Source organism: Suricata suricatta, chromosome 3, assembly GCF_006229205.1.
Source record: "Suricata suricatta isolate VVHF042 chromosome 3, meerkat_22Aug2017_6uvM2_HiC, whole genome shotgun sequence".
NCBI classification, from domain to species: Eukaryota; Metazoa; Chordata; class Mammalia; order Carnivora; family Herpestidae; genus Suricata; species Suricata suricatta.
The window spans coordinates 117361215-117374045 of record NC_043702.1 but is presented as its reverse complement, the minus strand read 5'-3'; the positions used below and the strand labels follow the sequence as shown (position 1 = coordinate 117374045).

The 12831-nt window shown below is 53.7% G+C and overlaps 2 protein-coding genes across 2 annotated transcripts in view; one reads left to right on the top strand and one right to left on the bottom strand.

The window, feature by feature from the left end:
- Positions 1-12793, bottom strand: part of SUSD4 (sushi domain containing 4) — a 90171-nt gene extending 77378 nt beyond the window's left edge. The window contains exons 1-3 of the mRNA XM_029934942.1: positions 12326-12793; positions 10607-10674; positions 9555-10141 (exon numbers count right to left, since the gene is read on the bottom strand). The gene's annotated coding sequence lies outside the window, so the exon portion shown is untranslated. The remainder of the gene's footprint in view (positions 1-9554; positions 10142-10606; positions 10675-12325) is intronic.
- Positions 12573-12831, top strand: part of CCDC185 (coiled-coil domain containing 185) — a 2104-nt gene continuing 1845 nt past the window's right edge. The window contains exon 1 of the mRNA XM_029934944.1: positions 12573-12830. Coding sequence (XP_029790804.1) covers positions 12622-12830 — 209 coding nt within the window. The 5' untranslated portion in view covers positions 12573-12621. The remainder of the gene's footprint in view (position 12831) is intronic.

Genomic DNA, 12831 nt, shown 5'->3' with positions numbered 1-12831 from the left:
GGAAGGCCTGTCCCCGGGGGGAGGGACGCGCGACTAGCTGGCCTCTGGCGCCAGCCGAGGCTCCGTGTGTCCCCTTGGGGCCCGCATAGCGACGCAGGCGGCTGAGGCGATCCCCCTCCCCGCACGCCTGCTTTTGCCCTTTGGGATCCTCGAGCGCCGAACCGAGGCTCCCAGCTCTGGAAACGGACAAGCCCCTCCGGGCGTCCGCGAGGAGGGCGCTCTCCTGCGGGGAAAGAGAGGGGTGGTCTGTGCAGCTGCAGAAGGCTGGATACCCGGAGAGGGGAGGCTTCTGGAGTGGTGGGTCGCAACCCAAGGGGGTCAGGGTGTTTGCTCCCGGTGCCTCAGGGTGCGCCCTGGTGCGGATTTTGGCGCGCAGCCTCCCACCTGCAATGGTGCGGCTCATTCCCCCCCACTCCCCACCCCCAACCTCCCTCACTGCCCACTTCCCCCCCACCCGCGTCACCCCCACTCCCCACTCTTGCTCCTTCCCACTCCTCCCCCCACCAGGTCTGTCCGAAGACCCCCGCAGATTCCTCCCCAGCAAGAGGCTAGGCTTCCCTCTAGCTCAGCTAAGATGCCAGTAGGCGGCACCTCAGAACCAGTGATGGCCCGTTATTCTAAAGCAGTTCGTGAACTGAAAACCGTATTTCTGATACCGCCACCAAATCGTCCCTTGCTTCTATCGGCCTTGCCAAAATCTCATGTACCGACGGTCCTCAGGAAATTACAGTTTTTACCGTGTAGTCTTTTACTGGGAGTAATTTTCTAAAGCTTTTCTAACAGCCATCAAATCAACAAAGCTTAAGAATATTTGTTGGCCATGCAGGTTGTTACAGTGGTAGGAGATACAGTCTAAGCACTCGTGAGCTTGGCCCTTCAGCCAGAGTATACCCCTTTTGTACAGAGAACATCAGGACTGAAAGGAACATCCAACCTTACATGGTCCAAACATGGGATCTACACTGGGGTCCTCTCTGACATTCCCAACAAGCAACTGTCCAGCCCCACGGGATACTGCCTGAGGAAGCGAGCAGCTCGCTTAGAAAAGCCTCCTGTGTCCTAAACTGAAACTTTTACCCTCAGCTTCTGGTGCTGCCCTCCCACCCCACACAGATAAATCGAATCCACCTTCCTGAGGACAGCCCTCCTTTCCTCTGCAGATGTGCCCTTTAGCCTCTCTCTCTGGTGAAAGGGGGTCACAGCCTACAAGACCATCGCTGGGCTCCTCGCCGGCCGCGGAGCCTCTCCCTGGATATGACCCAGTTTCTGGGTCGTATGGTAAGGCTGACAAGTCATTCTGAATAATTTGCTTCTATTAATGCAACTTAAGAAGACAAAACACGTGGGCGGCCGCTACAGTGTGCCATTTGTGCAGTGTGCCATTTGTCCACTTCCTCACAGTCCTGGAGGCTGACGCTCGAGATCACTGCATCAGCAGGGGTGATTTCTTCAGAGGACTCTCCCCAGTGAGTAGATGGCCACCTTCTCCCTGGGTCCTCAAGCTGTCCCTCTGTGCGTGCGCCTGGGTGACTCTCCCTCCACATCCTCTGCATATAAGGACCCCCCTAACAACCCTATTTTAACTTAATTACCTCTTTAAAGCCCCTCTCCAAATGTAATCACATCCTGAGGCACTGGGGGTTGGGGCTTTGAGGGGACACAATTCAGCCAGTAACATCTCACGACAAAAATAAGAAGTGTGTGTTGCACTCATCTTACAGGTGAGGATGATGAAGATAAAGGCCAGTCCACAGACTCAGGAGCACCCAGCCAGTGAAGGCCTCACATAAACTCCACACTCCTACCTTCCACCAAACAAGTCACCCTGAATACATCACGATTAGATTTGTCCAAGAAGAGAAACAGAAGGAGGGTAGATGGCATGCAGGACCCCTGCCTGGGGGAAGACTTCTTTAATCTCTCTCTTCCTCCCGCATACAGGCATCAACTCAAAAACCAATACTGATGGGTAGGAGAGCTCCAGGGGCTTTCCTGGGACCACCAAAGACGCCCTCCCACCCAGGGACCCCACCTCGTCCCTCCACCCTCCACTTGTGAAGTTCCTTGTTGTTTCCACGTGCTTCCCCCTTCCATTCGCTCTCCTCCCCCTGCCCACCCAGGGGCAGAGGCTGCAGTTTCACTTCCAGTGGCCAGTAGTATTTCATTGTGAGCAGGCAAGGGACACGATGGGTCTTGAACAGGAAAGCAGCCACGGGGGCTGATGTCCAGCATAAAATCAACCCTGTGTCCTATGTGTGGTCCTTCCGGCTCCCTCTCCCCAGGCCCTCTTGGAGCCCCCAGGCACCTGTGGCACGGCCCTCACCCCAAGACATCACACGAGACACTCTGATAGCTGGCTGACATCCACCTTCCATCCACCCCACACAACCGCACGGTGGCCTTGCCTGCTTGGCCCACCCATGGCTGAGTCAAGCCCACTCAGCCTGGAACACAGAGAGACAATCAGGATGTTTCTCTGAATTAACTAATTACTATTAGAAGGAAATTCCTCCCTAACACTGGCAACCAAAAACTAGCAGACGACCTCCCATCCTCTCTGAGGGTCTTCAGAACCCTGCACATCCAGGAAAACACACAGCCAACCGCAGCCCATCTACAAGTTCAGAACATGCTAGAACATCACACAGATGCTGTGTGTGAACATGGGTCTAGAATTCTCAAAGCATCTGATGCACCCACCACCTCTGTCCCAGAGGGATGACACCCTCAGGGAGGAGACGGCTGTGGTGGGGGGCGCACAGTCAACTTGCACACATCCTGCTGCCCATGCAAAGTGTCCTGATGGGCACTGACTCGTTCCAGGCCCTGTGCTCAGAACGGAGGCTGCGGGACAGTGACAAATAAGTCTAAGATTAGTGTCACCAGGCAGGTGTAGGGATGGAAAGCACAGAGGAGGGGGTGTCCTGGTAAAGGACCCTGGACATGACCCCATGTCATATGAATGTATGCGTGAGGGGAAGGAGGGAAGAGAGGTTCAGGAGAGTGTCCCAGGCTCAGGGAGCAGCCCCTATGAAGACCGGGGGCTGGTGGGGGGGGGGGGGCAGTGACCAAGGTGAGAATTTAGAAAGCAGGGAAGCACCATGGAAAGTTCTGTGGTGAGAAGGCTCAGCGAGCTTGCAGGGGAGCTCCTGTGTAAGACAGATATGGGAGTGTGTGCGGAAGTGGGAGGGGACCAGGAGGAAGGCCCCAGGGACATGGAAGGCTCCAGGAGCACAATTCATCACTGCACAGCGATGACCACAGACAGTTTTCACCCATTGGACTGACTAGAGATGCAGGTCTGACAACATCAGGTGTTTGGTGAAAAGGCAGGGAGAAGGGTCCCGGATCCCATGGGGAGGACTGTGAATTGCTATGTATTAACTGTGTCTTTGTTTCTGTGCTGGTGCATGGACACTGGGGCCTTGCTGGCCAGTGCTAGCAGGTCCCAAAGCCTACACATCCCACTGCCCCTTTAATGGACTCTCACTCCGGAAATTACTCACATCTTCCTATTGTAAACATGTTCCCTCTGCCTCACCCAATCCCATGAAAAACCACCAGGCAAGCCCTTGCCTGCCCCCCCTTCCCCTGCCTCCTGGCCAGCCAGCTGTGTCCCTGCATGTCTCCTATGACTGGCTGTCCCTCCCTTTTCTAGGGAAACTGGAGCATGAGAAACTTCTTCCTTTGAGACGGTCATTTCCTCATCTGCACATCTGACCACAGCGACTGCAGCAAAGCCCAGGCGCCCTTGAAGTTTTTGGAGGAGGGAGGACTGTCCTCAGCTGCTCGCTCACTATCCCTCCTGGATGAGCCCGGAGGCTCCACCAAACAGAGAGGAAGGTGACGACATCAGTGCCGACTCTGTGGGACGCAGGATGCTGATGGATTGAGCCTTGCAAGTGTCTAGACAAGCAGATCGGACACGTTCGCTCCAGGTGCTTTTGTGATGGTGGAAAACCAGGAACAGCCTGGTGAGCAGCACGGCTGCAGTGTAGGCACCGGGTCGCTGTGGGCTCGAGCGGGGAGCCTGCGGCTGAGTCACGGGACAAGTCATGGAGCCCGGTGTGCGGTGGGATGTGGTTTCTGGGGCAACAGCACCGTACCTTTTCTGTGGAGACACGTGAACACCGAAGACAGAGGTGTGATTGATGGCAGACGGGGTCACGTCCGGGTCAGCGAGAGCAGGTGGGAATCAGCCGGGAGAGGTGGTCCAAGGCCACTTTTGTTGTATTTCATTTTGTTTTCATTATTTATTTCTTTGGATATATATTTTTTGTTATTATGGATTGCTTAGGTGATTAAAAATTTGAGAAGTACAAGGTGGGGCAACTAGGGGGAGCTCAGTCAGTTGAGCATCTGACTCTTGATTTCAGCTCCGGTCATGATCTCATAGTTTGTGGAATTGACCCCCATGTCAGGCTCTGCATTGAGCGTGGAGCCTGCTCGCTCTCTCTCTCTCTCTCTCTCTCTCTCTCTCTCAGATAAATTGAATTGAAATGAAATGAAATGAAATGAAATTCACAAGGAAAGATAGGAGAGGTAGAAAGATGAACACAAACGGGAAAAGCAGACTGAACCGGAGCTCAATGACACAGCGTAGCTGGACAATTCCTGGTACCGATGGCACTTTTTTGAATACACATGTAATGTAGATGTGAACGTAAGGTATCCTCTGACCCAGGCTTACATTGGATGCTCAACCACTGACCCAGTTTGCCATTTGGCAAAAGGTCAACGTCTTGGTCGGGCCATTAGGATATCGGCTCCCTGTGTCTCCAGAAGCTTCTACCCCGAAGCAGCGGGTGGTAATGTTCCCTTGTGGTGACTAGAGTGGGCTTGCCTGCTGTGACAGATAGGCTGACACCACCCCGGCCGGCACCACCCACGTGGCTTTCTCTCCCGGGAGGTCACAGGCGCGGACGCGGAGGAGCAGAGACACCAGAGTAGGAGTCGCCAGCTCCCCAGTAGTGGTTCATCATTCGGGAGCATGGGCAGAAGGCAACTTTGCTGTCCTCGAGGCACCACTTTCCAGAGCCTCTGGTCTTTGCCATCTCGTAAAACGTACAGGTCGAAGGACCCAGCACTGGTGATGTGAGGACGGAGGAAGGCAGGATTCTCTGTTACTTCGAGCCACAAATGAGAGGAGGCTGTCGGGCAGGGCGACGCAGGTGGCTGTGCCCAGGGCAGGAGAACAGCAAGCAGGGCCTATCGGGTGCAAGCCAAGGTGTGGCAAGTGGGACTCGCCTAGCCAGCTCCCATGGGCTCCCTGTGAACTGGCCAATTTGCATAATTCTAGAGGGCTCTGGGGCTTTGGGCATAAGGGTTATACCTGGGGCAATTAGGGCCAGTGCACAGTGACCCAGAGTGTGAAGGAAGGGGTTAGGGTATGGATCGAATCCACCACTCAGGAAGGAGTGTAGGCCAGCCTCGAGCCAGGGTCTCAAAACTGGGTCAGAAGAGCACACTCAAAGCACATACTTTCACATCTGCCCACAGGGGAGGGAGGGTGAGATGTGGACCATGCTAAATGTGGCCTCATTTCTTCTGCCCACTTTCCATGAGGTTGTGTGGCCCATGAGTCACAGGGTCCCACATAGGCACAAAGGGACCTGCTGGGAGTGGTCCCAGGGAGAACTTTCCAGAAGAGAAGGAAAACTCGGGTTTCAGTGGGCAAAGAGCAGGCTCTGCTGAAAGGCTGTGAATTAATATGAACTCACTCGTCTCTTTGCTTCTCCCCCCAGCCCCTGCCCCCCCTCACTCATTGCTGCTTCACCTGCTCACATGCCAGCCCCTTCTGGGCAAGGCCCATCACACTCTCTTCCTTATAGCTCTCGTCACAGCAATGAATTCTGCGTCCTGTGAGGCTTCTCTGGGAAAGACGTAACCTCAGTATGAAAGATAGCAGCCACTCCAGAGCCCAGCATAAATATCTGATACCTCGAATATCATTTCAGTTAAATTCAGATCCCTGGGGTAGGGGTGGGGGGGAAAGCAGCAGAAATGCTCTCTGGACATTTAGCCTTTCTCTTAATTCCGAATTGGATACATCTGCAGTAACCCTAAGCTTTGACCTGTATCTAGCGATATTTGGTTCTTGCGTTAAATTGAGCAGGTGCTGTTAATGAGGTCATTTAACAATGTCACACCCGGTCCTCAAATTTCCCCAGTTAGCTGACTACCAGCTAAGGTGACCATGCTTTCAGAAACACTTGCAAGCAGGGAACTATATTGAAAATGCTATTTTCCTGACCTTTCTATGGGGTCTCATCTTCTACCCACCTTGCTTTTTTTCCTTGGGTTCACAGAGACTCTTACCTTTGAAACCACTGTGAGTTCGGAGTGTGAATCTCCTTCAGGAAGACAAATACCTAATGTTCTGTGGAATTGCCTATTTGATGCTCAGCTAACAGTGAGCTCACAGTTATGAGCCTGATGCTACAGGCCTGACACACAGTCTCTCTTCAGTCACCCATTTATGCAGCAGACAGGTATTCGGTAGAGATGCTGCTCTAGGCACTGGATGAGCGAACGGAACGGAACAGTGACGCCATCCTCCAGGGTTATAGTCAAAGGAGGGAGGGGGCAGTGACCCATCCCCATGCGCAGCCCTGAGATCCGGAAGGATTTCCTCCACCTGGGAAGTTCCCTGAGACTTCAAGATCTTTCTTCTGGCAATTGCTACTGTCCACCAGGTATGTCTAAGTTGACAAAGACCAGGGACTGGGTCTTAATCTTCATACCCACTGTATGCCAACAACAGACTTAATAATGCTCAGTGGCTTGGGGCCCCTGGGCGGCTCAGGTGGTGGGCTCAGGTCATGATCTCGCAGTTCAGGGGTTCAAATCCCATATCGGGCTCTGTGCTGACAGTATGGAGCCTGCTTCAGATTCTGAGTCTCCATCTCTCTCTTTTCCTCTCCCCTGCTTGTGCTCTGCACTCTGTCTCTCTCTCTAAAATAAATAATAAAACATTAAAAATTTTAAATGCTCAGTGCCTCGATGAACGAAGGACTGTGCCTTTTCACAGAAGTACAACGTGTGCAGCAGAAGCCGGCACTGCAGATACCCACACTACTACGGGGACAAAAGGAGTCCGTCCACCCTCTCTGTGTAGGAGCTTCCTGGCAGAGGACTGTGTTAATCAAGTACTCACGGGGCCCCCATGTGTGGCCCCGCTTCGGAACCAAACCAGCAAGGAGCAGGGCCGGCACCCTGATGGGCCACGAGAGAGCATGAGAGGCACATGCTGGACACGGGCGGGGGGGGGGGGGTCCTGCGGCCGAGGGTGCCTACCCGCTGATGACACAGCAACACACTGGCATGCACCGGGTGTCATAGGAGGTGCACAGTCGGTCCCCAGACCCCTCTGCCCAGCGGCCCTCCCTCCCACAGAGCTTCTGAAAAACACATTTCCTTTGAAGTTAAAAACTCCAGGCTCCATTTTAACAAACCAGGGGGAAAGGCAGACTTTTAAAAACCCACACTTTTGTTTTAAGTTTTGACAAAGCATGTTCTTTTCAGAAAACATTCAACAGAATGTCTGTTATGTTGAGGATGAAGAGGTGACCCCAAATCGGGCAAGTTATGACGTGCAACCTCCCCCCCGCCGCCCAGTTTCCACAGGAAAAGCCTCTTTCTAGGTTTAGCATTACAAACTCTTTGTCATAAGGTTTCAAAAATAAATAACTGTCTTGTGCCTTTTGTGCGTCTGTCACCATTAGTGGGTCCCCTGACCCACCACAGAGGTGAGCTCACCGTCTGCTCTGAAAGTACTCTTGTGCCGCCTTCCTTTCTTCATGAGAATTGGGCCCTGCCCCCTCATCCACACACTACTTTCTCCGGCTGTGATTCCACAGTGCCGCTGTGTGGAGGCTGGGCTGGTGGCCGGGCTGGGGACGCCCTCTCTCTGCCCTGGGAGCGGAGGGCTGCACCCCTGCACTGCTCCTGGGAAAGGTCTGCACACGCAGCACGCAGAGCAACGCCCTTACACGCGGCAGCTCCCATGTGGAATGTGTGGGTAAATGATGGTTTCCGTGGAAACCTAACTGTCATAGTTCCAGGCGCTTGGGCCACTATTTTCTTTTTCTAAAGGAAGAAGTTTACAGGCTACAATTTTCATTCCTGGTGCTGCATTAGCATAAATGTTCTGTTACTGTCCTTGGTGTTCACACAGGACTTTTTTCTTTCTGCACCGTTCTGCGGGGCATTTTTCATGCACCCATATCTTGTACTCACATGTCCCGAGTGGCCCTCACTGTGTCTGCAGACCCTGTTAATTTGGGGCTGTTTTGCTGGGTGAGGTGAGGAAAAAGTGCGGTAGGCAGGAAGGACAGAGTTCCTGTGAGACTGGGCTCCACAGCTGCATTTTGGAAACTAATACTTGATCCTGTCATCCAGCCATTGAGAAAAAAACTTTTGACCCAAATATCACCTTCTTAGAAAAGCCGATTTCAAGCTAATCCAGTAGAAATATGCCACGATCAGGACACCTGGGTGGCTCAGTCGTTTTGAGCGTCCGACTTCAGCTCAGGTCATGATCCCATGGTTCGTGGGTTTGAGCCCCGAATCAGGCCTGGAGCCTGCTTCAGATTCTGTGTCTCCCTCTCTCTCTGCCCCTCCCCTCTTGTGCTCTGCCTGTCTCTCTCTCCCTCAAAAATGAATAAACATTAAAAAATTAAAAAAAGAAATATGCCACGATAAACATTACATATACATGCAATTTTAGGTTTACTAGGAGATTAAAACAAGCAACATGTGAAATTAATTTTGATATTTTCTTTAGTCCACTGTGTTCAAAATACCATCCCAAGTAACCAAGATAGAAGCATTGAGATATTGTACCCTCTCTCACGGTCAGTTTTTGCGATCCGCGCGTGTTCTACACTCAGAAGTCGTGACAGCCACAACCACCCACGGACCAGCTCCGGGAACAAGCAGCTTCCGTGAGACGGAGCTCAGAGTCGCCAGAACCTTCCACCAAGGGCACAGAGTACACCCCCATTTCACAGACTTATCTGAATGACAGGGTCAGGGCAAGTTTGCCATATTTTCCAAGATTCTAACAAATGGTAAAAAAGAGGCCCAGGTCTTTATTTGGCAGACGGCCCAAATTCTAGAGCCTCCAGAGAAATGTATTGAGGATTTTTCTGCCAAATAAAAGGAGACCGGTTATTTGCAGTTTATCAAGGGAATGGATGCCTGGCGGCTCAGCGTTCAAGAAACATCGCCTCCCGGGCTCAGTGGGACGCCCACCCTCCGCTGCTGGGCTCCCCCGCCTGGAGCCCGCGGGTCACCCCTCAGAGGAGCGGCTTCTCTGCCTGGTTCTATGTGGTGTCTTCCAGGCACTCTGCTTGCTGTTCCATGTTGTGGGGCTCCCGTGCCATCGCAGGCCTCTGCTCCCAAGGTCACGTCCACCGAGCACACCAGCCCAGGCCCCCGCAGGTCCCGGTCCCCGGACCTCTGACCCGCCCCCTCCGGTCCCCTGGCCACCCTCTGGGTTTACCGCTTGCTCACCTGGGTTCCTGAACCAGCCACCCACTGGCCCAGTTTACCTTCCACGCTGCTGCCAGGGTGAGCTTCAAAATACAGAGCCGATCGGACCACTTCTTCCGGTTCCAAGACATGAATGGATTCTTCACTATTGTCTACACAGTGGATTTCAACCCTGTTTTATAAGCAGAACCCCAATTCTCTTCAGCGAGGTGTTCCCAAGAGCTCCAGGATATAAAAGAGGTAAAGTGTGAGCTACTCTGAGGACAGAGGGGCAGGGACCTCAGAGCTGCCTAAAGCCCTCCAGCCCCACCCCTGGCAGGACCCAGCCCACACCAACGGGGGTCCGACTGGTCAGGCCCTCCCACCGTATGAAACACACACACACACGCCCCTCAGCCACACGGCTCTGCCCGGTGTGAGCTCCCGCCCATCTCTGTCTGCAGGGATCCCACGGGTGGGTAGTGCCACCGTCTGTGACCTGGGTACGTCTCCTGGCAGTGCTGTGGGCAAGGGGACCAAATGATCTTCTCTGGCCTGGCCTAGATTTTCAGCAGATATTTGTGCCACGCTGAGGCAGAGACCGTGTCCCTTATTCAATCATCAGCAGAGGTGAGGATTCTCAACTCCATGAGGAATTCAGGGAGCCCTTGGGGAAGCAAGAGCCCAGAGTGGGAATCTGAGTCCTTGGGTTCTTTGCCTGGCTCTGCTCCAAACCTGGTCTTTAAATCACCCCCACACTAGGGCTCCTGGGTGGCTCAGTCAGTTGAGGGTCCGGCTTCAGCTCAGGTCATGATCTCACGGTTCGTGGGTTCGAGCCCCACGTCAGGCTCTGTGCTGACAGCTCAGAGCCTGGAGCCTGTCTTCAGATTCTGTGTCTCCCTCTCTGCCTGACCCTCCCCTGCTCACACTGTCTCTCTCTCTCTCTCTCTCTCAAAAATAAATAAAACATTAAAAAATTACAAATAAAAAAGTAAACAAATAAATCAGCCCCATGCTGACCCATTTTTACTGCTCTAGGCCTAAAGATCACAATGATTCTAGAGGCTGGTATTTATAAGGTGGCAAGCACACACCGGGCACTCCAATAAGCACTCTCCATGGATTAACTCACTTTCGCTTTCAGAATGAAGGCCGTAGTGTTTCCTAGCTTGAACTCCCTCTTTCCAGTTACCTTTGGGGCTGAAAGAAATCCACAGATAATTTCCTGCAGGGCTGAAGAAACCAAAAACTTGGGGTGAACTGGCCACTGGAAGAGACTCCCCCGGCTGCTGTGCTGGCCAGCAGCAGGTCTCCTGGCCCTGGGATGGCTCTGCTGTCCCCCCATGACACCTTTGCTTTGCTCTGCTGTGACTGGAAGCAGCCTGGCACTGGCCAGAGCCATATTCAGATGTTTGACTAAGATGTTAACAGAGATGTGGGATGCTTGGATACCAGCACCTCTCAGTCCAGGCCTAAATATTTCCTAACTTAAATTATTCCATTTCAAATCTAAGTTAATTTTTAAAGAAGTCACCTCTTAGTAAAAATGACAGTCAAAAAATGATCTCTAATGATGGTGTCAGTAGCACCCACAGAAATCTTATTCTCAGCTGCAGATGCACTAAAATGATCGCATGTGACCCAGGCAGGGCAGCCGGAGGAGGGCTCGGTCACTCTGGTCAAGGCTGCCACCACCTGGCTGCAAGAACACAGCCACCAGGACCCTCTGGTGGACACGCAATCCTCATTTTCTTGAAAGCATTTCATCTCCAGCAGCTCAGGCGGCTAACACCGTGGGCCGGGGAGCCTACGGAACATTCTAGTCACAGGTGAGGAGACAGAGAAGCCATGATCAAAGCGCCAGTCAATTCAATTCCCGCCTTACAGATGGCCACCTTCTGCTGCATTCTCACAGGGCAGGGAGGCCACTCTGCACTCTCTTCCTCTGCCTACAAGGACACCAGTGCCATCATAGGGCCCCACCCTCATGACCTCCTCTACCTCTAAGTACCTGCCAAGGCCCACCTCCAAATCTGAACACCCTACCATTGACCAAGTGACCGGGGGGAAATAGTGAATGGGGCCAAGCCACAGACTTGTCTTCAGGGAGTGTTACCAACGTTACTGGCCCTGCCCGGCTGGGCTGTTGTGACATTAGGAGATGTGGGTGCAGGGGGCCCAGGCCGGGAGGTGGGGGGGAGTCCTCCTCATTTCTCTTCTTTAAGGAGAGACCATATTCAACAATACCGCCCAGGACTGTCTCCTCACTGCACCCCGAAGAAAGGAGGGGACATAGCCAGAGGCGGGGCATGAACAGGTTGGGCGGCTTCAGAGTGCTGCTAATTCTATTCTCATCTCAAGCTAGGGTCCTGCGGAAGCTTCTGGAAACCCACAGCTGAAGTCTTGCAACTTCTGAGGCCTAGCAGGACATCCGAGTAACATTTATTAAAAGCCTGGAACAGCTAAGCCCTTGACCCTCAGGACAGCTTGGCTGCCTGATGTCAGACCCCTCCTCCGCTCCACCTTTCCAGACCGTCCCAGGTCCCGCGGGTGGAAAGAGGCAGAGGAGATTCAGACTCGACTTCGAGGGACCAGATCCAATGCTTGCCCCAGCAGCCCCAGTGCCCCAACAAGGAAGAATAATCTGATGCTGTTCAGGAGTGTGCACACAACATTCATATTTTGGCAAAAGCAGTAATTGCTAGGCTAGGAAAAAAATAGACTAGTCTGTTTCCTGTTCTAAAGTGAAAAAGAAAAAACACATACTGGGGCTTGCTAACTTAAACCCGTAAAGCATGGGAAGGGCTGTGAACGCACACAGGCACCCTCCCCCACTCACCCACCAGCGCACCTCACCCCATCCCTTTCTTTCCACGCCTGGGATGACGCCCTCCCCCGAGTTCCATTACAAGCCGGCCATTTGAAGGTGTACAAATGCGACTTCAGTCCCAGCCTAAGACACCGGGGTTCGCCTTGCACCGTTTTGGGGGCCCCTGATCCCTGCTCTGGCCGCGGGGCTATCAGAAGGCCAGGCCGGGACGCATTGTGAAGTGGCCAGAGCGTCACAGGCGCGGAGTAGGGTCCCCCCCCCCCCAGTCACCGCAGGGCGGGGGAGCCAAGACCCTCGGCTACACGTGGGCCGCGAGCATGGAGGGCTTGGGCCGCGTCTCCCCGCGCTCCCTCCTGGACCAGGGCCGGGAGCGCGCGGCGGCGGCGCGGTGGCGCAGCCAGGGGACCGAAACCGATCCTTGCCTGTGCTCCGAGGGTGCAACCCCGAGCTTGGGGAGCGAGGCCGGGACGCCCTGGCCGCACACGCGCTGCACGTCCACCGCGCGGCCTCGCCTGCGCAGGTGCCCC